Here is a 9,085-nt window from a genome sequence, read left to right as displayed (position 1 = left end):
ATGCTTATCTTGCTGGGATCCTATGACCCCAGCTGACTTCCTGCCCTTTGGGCAGGGGGCTGGACTCAATGATCTCCCGAGGTCCCTTCCAGCCCTGATGTCTATGAAATCTATGAGATGCATCTGTGGATGCATGACAAGGTGCAGTTGGCCTTCCTGCCTGCATCCCCACACTGCCAGCCCATGTTCATCTTGGCATCAATGATAGCTCCAAAGTCCTTTTCTGCCTCTGTACTGATGAGAAGGGAGTTCCCCAGCCTGTAGGTATGGTGCTGATTTTTCCTCCCCAAGTGCATCACCTTGCACTTTTCTGTGTTGAATCCCATCCTATTCTCATCCACCCACCCCTGTAACCAGTCTAGGTCTGATTGCAGCCTACTCCTCCCTTCTAGCGTGCCCACATCCCCCCACCATCAGGTTCTCGTTCACCCATTTCATGAGTCTGTCCAGATCCACCTGGATCACCCTCCTATCCTCAGGTGCGGATGCTTTACCCCAGAGTTTGGCATCATTGGCAAACTTGGCCAGTCCACTTCTGACACCAATGTCCACATCATTGATGAAGATGTTAAACAGTATAGGCCCTAGGACAGAACCTTGTGGGACCCCACTGACTGAGATGTGGCAAAACTTTGTAATGGCTACAGCAAAGGATGGTAAACTGCAGGTTATCTAAGCCATGACCACTGGATGGCCTGGTCATTATATACCAAGTCCATATTTTCAGTTTAAAGCAGAGCTCAGCAATTGACGGTGTTTTGTTCAAGGGCCACAGGACAGCAGTACCTAAACCACTACAAGCAGATGTGATCGAAAGAATATACAAGGGTCATTCAGGCAGTGAAAAATGCAAAAGGAGGGCCAGGGAGGTAGACTATCGGCCACTCATTAATAGCTAGAAAGTGCTGTACATAAATGTGACACTTACCAGAAATACCAGCCTAAGAAGAAGAAACCAATGTGGATACACAATGATATTCAAGAGGGATGGTACAAAAGGAGAACTGATTTGTTTTACACTTAGCTGGCAAAGATTATCTGTTGGTTTTAGATTATTTTTCTCACTATCCTGAAGTTGCTTTATTGGACAATATGACTCCACAGCAGATTACACTGTGCCTTAAAGCAATCTTTTCTAAACATGGATTTCCACATAGTTATGCCTGACAATGCCCCCCCCCCCACCAGTTTTGGTGGCACAAATTTCCACAGGACTATGGTTTTCAGCATGTTACATTGAGCCCAAGATACCACAATCTAATGGGCTCATGGAAAATGGTGTTAAGATAATAGATTATTAAAGAAAGCCAATGATTCAGGTGGGGATCCATATTTAGCAATTCAGTTCTGAATTACAGATCAGCTCCTCTAGCACATGGCCTATCACCTGCTGACATTATATTTAACAGAAAGTTGAGAACTAGGTTACCTAGACTGACTGTAACAAATCACATTACTGACTGATTTACACAAGTATAAGCAAAAGACCAATGCTAAACAAAAATTGTACCATGACAAAGGGTCACAGACATTGCAGGCACTGAAGTTTGTATTTATAATGGTGCAAGGTAGGAACAGAAAACATGTGGGTTACTCGTAAGGTTGCTCCACGATCTTCGACGTATTGGCTTACAATGGACAATCTTTTTGATGCAACAGGAAACACTTGTAACACATTCCTGAATAAGGGGAGGAAGATAGAAGGAGTGAACAGCTGGAAACTACATGGAAGCTGACTAAGGGAAGTTGCTCAAAGGAGATGACAGAGGCACTAAAAGAACAGACACCCACTTCCATCACTGGGGAGGCTGAAGCAGCACCACGCAGATCAAAGAGACCACACTGAGCACCACAAAGACTTATTAAACAATGTTAACAACAGTGTTCTAATGTAATTAAAAAAAAAAAAAGAAAAAAAAAGTGGTTTATTAAAGTTGCGTTATTGTTTGAAAGCTAAATGTTTAAAAAGGGGAGATACAGGAATAGTAAGTACACTGTGTCTTTGAGAGAACAGTTACTGGAAACTGAAACATAAGAGCACATGTTTTGTTATTCAAGACTGGTAGAGACCAATTGAGATACAAGAGAGCTACTGGTTGTTGTAAAGAATTGTTTGCAAAACATTGCTAGAGTTGGGCAGGACTGGGGCTGCAGCTGGGCAGTGCATGGGGCTTGGGGCCATAGTGCATGGCCACAGGTCTCCAATCAGGAGCAGGACAGGGCTGTGGGTGGCTTATCTGCAGGTGGAGGAGAGTGGTTGGCTCCCCGTCTCTGCATGCACTCCCAGGGAGGCCCCGTGCCCCTCAGATCTGTGCACAGGCAGGGGCAACAGTGGGCTGCCCGCTTCAGGCTTGGGCTCCTACCCTGCTGCCCTCCTGCAGCACCTCCACTGCCCAGTGGGTGCAACCCAGCACTGCAGGGCAAAGCAGGACCACATGGGGATGCCCTCGCCACTGCCAGTTCTGCACTGCTCTGGCGATGCGTACCCTGCGTACACAGGAGCAATGAGGGGCACAACCCCACACTACTGCCTCTGCTGCTGCCACACACGCAGGGAACATGTTGCCAGGGGCAGAACAGAGCTCACAGCAGCAACAAGCCTCCCCGCACAGTCCCATTGTTCTCTGCAGCGCTGGCTCACGCCCACTGGGCTGCAGAGCCCCTGGGGAGGGCAACAGGGCAGGAAGCCTGAGCCAGCAGTGGGCAGCCCACACCCACCCCTGCCCCACACAGATCTGGGGAGGCACAGGTTCCTCCTGCCCTCCCCCCCCCCAGAATGCAGGTAGCAGCAAAGAGCCAGCCCCACCCCACCCATCCGAGCCTGCAGCAAGTGGGGGTGGGGGGGCTGGGCGCCCCTCCACTGCAGCAGCTGGCACCTCCTTCTGGGGGCAGGGGGCTGTGGCCCTGGTCCGGTTGCCCTGGCAGCTAGGGGTCTACTCTGCGGGGGGGAGGGGAGGAGGGGTGGTGGTAAAAGCCCTTTCATTTTAAATGACAGCTTTTGGGGCTTTCAGAGAAGTTGTGATTTACTTTTTTATTTTTAAATCAGGGTAAACCAAGATCCCTGGTAAAGAAACAATGTAACAACACCTACTGCATGTTACCCTGGGATAGCTACTTTTTGTGTCCTCTTTGGATCCTGATGTAACTTATATCAGCACACAAAACAGATACAAATGTGAAGCCCCTCCAGCGCTACTTGTTCTGACGAGATAAATGTAGCTTCTAGACTGCCTGCCCTCAACGCTGTTCCCATAATTTCCAATATTTCCCAAATGTCACGAGATGGAGTTTAGAGGACATACAACTGGCGCAGCTGTACAGCTGCTTATTTTTTGACAAGCTGGTTACTAAACAGGTCAACTGTATCTAAGCTAAAAATCTGGTTCCAAGTGCTGTCATCAAGTGGTACAACAAATCTTGGTGAAGCGCTGGGACAGGTACTGGGGACAGCAAAGCACTGACATCTCATTTGATTTCAGCCTACATCCTTTGGCAATGACTTTTCTTAAGTTTCCTGAAGAAACTGGCTGCTGTAATATATCTTAGATCATGAACTCTTTGGTCCTGGTCCTTTTACCCAGGCTCCTAAATACCATCTCCATCCAACTAATAATATACTCTTTGCCAAGCCACTTTGGGTGTTAACAGCTATGTCACTATGGCTGTTCCAATTAAAAGCCCCTTGTACATGCGGGCTAAAGGCATATTGTGCTAAGAACTTGAGGCCTAGTATGGGTGGGGTATAAGAGCTGAAGACGGAAAGAAATAGCTGCATGGATTTGGTTGGGTGACCTGACATCAGCAGGTGGTGAGCTTAGTAAATATTTTACTCTATAAACAATAATCCTTTTTTCAAGGTCTATTCCAGTAAATAAGAGGACACTTCCACCCTCCAGTGGGTTGCCAATTTGCCAACAGAGAAAAATCAAGATTCAATTCTGTCCTCTTTGTCCTCTTGGTTTCCTGGAAAGATGCTACATGTAGATTTAATTCTAAATGACAACAGAACTTTAAACTACATGTGAATATTTTCATTCGAAAAGAAGACAAAGATGCCTCCTCACTCCTTGGCATTGAAAAATACATCCGTGCACAACAGAAACAGCCAGGCCTATAGAATATAACCATCCAGGATTAGAAAAGCTTTTCTGGGTTACTGAGTCTGGTCTCCTTTCATAAAGGGATTGTACTTTTTAACAGACACTTCACAGCAAAGGCTGCTACCATAGCAAGTTTTGCTCAAAGCCAGTCTTCTGCGCTGCATCTTTTCCCCCTTCTACAGTCCCCCACAAAAAACAAAAGAAGTTGGAAAGCCTCATTTCTTGGGATCCCTCGATGCTGAGGGTGCTGCTCTGCCTTGGACACTGTTTGTCTGGCCCACAGGTCTTGGCAGCAGCGACAGACATGGCACAGCAGTCACCTCTTCAGGAGATAAGCCCGCCCAGAGACCTCTTCATTTTTTAAGCCATGACTTGAGCAGGCGCACCCCTTGCCCACACTGGATCTAGGCCTCCTGGGACCTGTGGGCTTCCAAACAAGTTGTGTGAAAGGGACAGCGCCTTTCAGAATGGAGCCAGGGGCAGCTCCCTGGGTTCCTCAGAGCCCAAACAGGAAGGAGAGGAATTGCTGCCTGCCCTCCTCCCCCACACACAGCTTTACCTCGAGCAGTTCCCTGCCCTTTGCCTGTGGCAGTGTTGCCAGGTGAATGATAATTACAGTATTTATACAATAATTTCAACCCGTACACAATGTCCTAACAGTAAAGTGTTCAAAATGTACAATAATTCGAGGCAGCTATTTAATGCAGTATATGCAAAACCCAAGTCATTCTTAGGGAGACTTAACTCTTAACTTTGGGTCTGCTGTCAGCACTTTCTTATGACTGCTTGCCTCGAACTAAAGAAATGCCTCAACTCTGATGATTCGCACTCACTCACTGGCAACGAAACTTGCTGAGCACTAAGTGGAATCGGGTATCAATTTCAAATGAGCATTATAGCAAAATAGCGCTAAGTGAAACAGCATTAAGCAGGGGTTGCTTGTACAATTTCATATTGAAGAGCTGGCAATGCTGGCTTGCGGGGAGTCTCCCTCCGCCAGCATCACCCCCTGCCCTTATGTCTGGGCTGGCAACAGAGGAGGAGCCTGCTCACACCCCTGGGGGACACAAGACCCCCCCATGCTGGCAGGTTCCCTGCCAGTGTTGCCAGGTGTACAACAATTATTGTATTTGTACAAAAATTTCAACCTTTGTACAATGCACAATCAATAAGTGTACAAGTGTTCCAAACGCAAGATACAGACAAGGTTCTTTGGGTAAATCTGATATCTTTTATTAGACCAACTTAAGTCTAGTAAGTTGGCCTAATCTTTTATTAGTCTAACTTAAGTTGGTCTAATAAAAGATATCAGATTCACCCAAAGAGCCTTGTCTGCCTATGTCCTTAGACCAACACAGCTACAACCCACACCCCCAAAACACAAGATCACTTTTGACAGACAAGATTATTTGGGTAAATGTGGCATCTTTTATTTGTCCAACTCAAATAGCTGGAAAAACTCTTCCTTGCAAGATTTCAGGTATAAATACCCTTCATCAGGCTGAGGAAGCATCCGCAGTTGGTATGCGCTCCACAGCTTATACCAGGAAGCTTGCAAAGAAGAATTTATCCAAACATTTGAATTGACCCAATAAAAGATATCGGATTTACCCAAAGGACCTTATCTGCCTAGGTCCTTAGACCAACACCGCTACAATACCTGCACCCCAATCATTTTGGGGGCAGCTAACTGATGGGAGCACACGCAAAACCCAAGTTGTCCTCAGGGAGTCATAACAGACTTTTGGGCTGGGTGTCAGCGCTCAATGCCTGCTTACCTCTCTGAATAAACACTTCCACTTTCATGACCCAGTTTTCACTCACCCACTGCCGCCCTCCAGCCAGCAATAGCAAGAAGACTTATGGGCATCATTATCTGCATCTTCTCCTGGTTTTTCAGCAAAGACAATCAATGTTGAGCTCCCAATACCCTCATTTTGTAGCAAGGCTTAGCGGAGAGTCTCCCTCTGCCGGCATCACCCCGCCCTGTGGCCGGGCGGCTGCAGAGAGCAGCCGCTCGGGGAGCCGGGGGTGGGGGGGGCGCACAACACCTCCGGGCGCGGGCTCCTTGCACGTGGAGGGGGGGCGGCCTGTGCGGGAGGCGGAGCGCGGCGGGGACAAAGGAGGCGGAGGAGGCGGGAGCCACCGGGCCCGGGGGGAGGGATGGAGCGGCCGGGCCAGGGCTGGGGGGAGGGGGGAAATGAATGAAGGTGACCCCTCACCTGGCACCTGCAGACGACGTGCGCGTCCTGCGCCAGCAGATCCACCACCTTGCCCTTGCCCTCGTCGCCCCACTGCGCGCCCAACACCACGGTCACCTTGTTGCCGGGCCCGCGCGCGGCGCACTCGCCGTTGGGCAGGGCAGCGGCGCTACCGGGCTCAGCCATGGCGGCTCCCGCAGCCGCAAGCTCTGTTCCGGCTCCCCAGGCACATGCGGCGGCGGCGGCGGCGGCGGCGCCAGCGGGAGGGGAGGAGGAGGAGAAGGAAGCAGCGCGCGCTCAAGGGCTCCTCCTCCCCAGCCCCCACGCAGCCAGATGCCGCATCCAGGTGCCGCCGCCCCGCCCCCTCCCGCCAAGCCAGCCCTTCCTCCACCCAAAGACTACACTTCCCAGCGGGCAGCGCACTGGCTCCCCCGCCGAGCGCCGCGCGCCGCCGCCGCGGTGCCTGCTGGGAGCCGTAGGCCCCGCAGGGGCCCTGCACCTGCAAGGAAAGTGGGGTGGAGGCTTGGCAGCAGTGGAGGGCGCGAGACGGGGTTCGCGGGGAGGGATCACGTGACCTCGCCAGCAACGGCTGGAACGAGCGGGGGCAGGGGTTCGGGGTCATGTGGCGGGTGCGACCGTTACTGGGGGTGGCGATGGGTGAGACGCCGCTGGTCCTACTGCTGCTGTGGTGGGGCAGCGCCTGCGCCTTGTGGAGGTGGGGGGCGGGGTCTGCATGCACCACTCAGGGCTGAGGGGGGAAGGGTATGAGTTGGTCTGAATTATGGGGAGTTGGGGCTGAGCCCCGTAAGAGATGAGCGCCTCCCCTTCCCTGTAAGATTTGAAAATAGGAACCTGGGGAGGTCACTTAAGTGGACTTGTTCTTCAATTAAATGTATCTAGTGTTAAACCCCAACAAGTCATCCACAAGAGTCAAAGTGTAATTCAAACCCTCAACATGAGGAAGAGTCCCTCAGCCCTGCACCCTGGGCAGCACCATATCCATGGGCATCTGGTACCTCCTGAGTCTGAGGGGCACCAGATTGTGGACTCAAGGGAGGGGAGGGGCAGTCCCCCAGCAGCCGATCACCAACTAGGGGTGTGCAGCCAGTTTCGGGGGGGCACCCTCTGTGCACTCCCTACGTGTCACCAATGACCATACCTAGACTCCTGACAGCCCCAGGCAAACTTTTAGTATCGTCTCCCCCCCACCACCACCTTTGCCAGAGATAATGATGATAATAATTTTTATATTACCATTTTCGTGCTCCCTTTCTGGCTGGGCCCTGATCAGCCACCCATTTTACCCATGCCTGTGTCCGGCCCTGGGGGTCTGCACTGCCTTGTGCTCCCTGGTGGGGAGGAGGGCACCCAGCCACTCCGTAGCTGTGTGTGGCCTGGACCAGCCCCACCTCACCATAGGGCAGCTTGCTGGGAACCTGAGCCTTGCTGCCCTGGCTCTTACTCAGGGCCTGGCTTCTTAAACTGCAGCTTGATGTCTACAGGGTCTTGCCTGGCCACCTGTTGCAGGGGCCTACTTATTTTCCCCCTCCCAGGAACTTGGCCACCAGCTTTTCCTTGGAATGGAAATGGGTTTGGCCCTTCACGGCTGGGTTTGCTTTCTTGGCAGGTACAGGACGCCCGAAGGAACCTACATTCTCTTCACAACCCGGACCACCGTACGTATTCACAGGCTGGCGATTCATGCCATCTGTCGTTCTGGTCTTGTTCTGTTTCACTGCAACTGCCAAACAAAGGTTTGGGGCCTGGCAATGTTTTGGATCAAACTTTGATGTCTAGCTTTTGTTTCAATGTAAAAGTACTCTAGTTTTTCCTGGACACAGATCTTTTGGAGGGAAGGAGGGTATCCCTCTTCTAAGGACTGTTAGTTGATACAGTGTGCTTTGTTTAAGTGCATGGTCTGGAGCCTGAAAAAAAGACTGTACACTTACCTTATCTTAATGTAAACCACATTATTAAAGTACAGCAAGGGTGTCAACCATCAAGCCTGAAGGGCTTCTGGCAGGTACAACCACACACCTCTGCAGGCTAGATTCAGCCCACAGCTTCTGGAGCTGCTGCTTATCACCACAGCTGCTGGAGCTGCAGTGCTGACTGCAGGTGCATCTACATTAGATGCTACTGCACAGTAGTTGCTGTACATTGATTTAGTACTTGTATTAGCAGGTACTAAATAAATGTGTAGTAACCGGACTTACTGCACAGTAGCACCAGTGAAAGTCTTTTAGATGATGCTACAGTGCAGTAGCCTAATAATACTACCCAGTAGCGTATTAGCACTGTCTATGCTTTGAAGTGCTACCACACAGTATTTTTTGGCTACTGCGCAGTCAACATCCCATATAGACCTGCCCAGTGTTTATGCCTGATCTGGAAGCCAGGGTGTTAATGCACTCACCTCCCCCCCAGTTTCCCATAGGGAAAAAGGTAGAGGGGGAGGGTGGAGGAAAAAAATATTAAGCAGCCATAGTGTTAACTTCCTGGTTTGGGAAACTGCACTGAAAGAGCTGCTCCAGCAGTTATGGGGATGGATGCTGTAGCTGGGGATGGATGCTGTAGCTGGTGCTGTCATAAGACTATGGGAAGTCTTATGGTCTGGATCTGGCCTGCAGGGCCCAACAAGTTTGACATACCCATGGCCATATCTAAGTTTTTTAAAAGGTGGGGGGTGCGGATGATGGTGTGGTACATCATTGTATATAACACAACACACATTTTTCTCCATGGAAGAAACAAACTGGAAGCTTTGTTAATATGCTAGGAGCC

The 9,085-nt window shown here is 50.4% G+C and overlaps 2 protein-coding genes across 3 annotated transcripts in view; one reads left to right on the top strand and one right to left on the bottom strand.

Annotated features, from left to right (window-relative positions):
• Nucleotides 1-6,555, bottom strand: part of ADSS (adenylosuccinate synthase) — a 58,104-nt gene extending 51,549 nt beyond the window's left edge. Inside the window, exon 1 of one of the 2 annotated variants that reach the window (XM_019549769.1) lies at nt 6,323-6,555. In XM_019549769.1, the coding sequence (XP_019405314.1) occupies nt 6,323-6,487 (165 nt within the window). In that variant the 5' untranslated portion in view covers nt 6,488-6,555. Of the gene's footprint in view, nt 1-5,964; nt 5,988-6,322 lie in introns of those variants that run through there. The other variant, XM_019549770.1, reaches the window with a different exon arrangement.
• CUNH1orf101 (chromosome unknown C1orf101 homolog) overlaps nt 6,532-9,085 on the top strand; it is an 83,518-nt gene continuing 80,964 nt past the window's right edge. The window contains exons 1-2 of the mRNA XM_019549767.1: nt 6,532-6,647; nt 7,929-7,977. Of these exons, the coding sequence (XP_019405312.1) occupies nt 6,532-6,647; nt 7,929-7,977 (165 nt within the window). The remainder of the gene's footprint in view (nt 6,648-7,928; nt 7,978-9,085) is intronic.

Source organism: Crocodylus porosus, unplaced genomic scaffold, assembly GCF_001723895.1.
Source record: "Crocodylus porosus isolate Cpor-Errol unplaced genomic scaffold, CroPor_comp1, whole genome shotgun sequence".
Taxonomy (NCBI): Eukaryota; Metazoa; Chordata; order Crocodylia; family Crocodylidae; genus Crocodylus; species Crocodylus porosus.
This window is presented reverse-complemented; position numbering and strand designations above follow the sequence as displayed.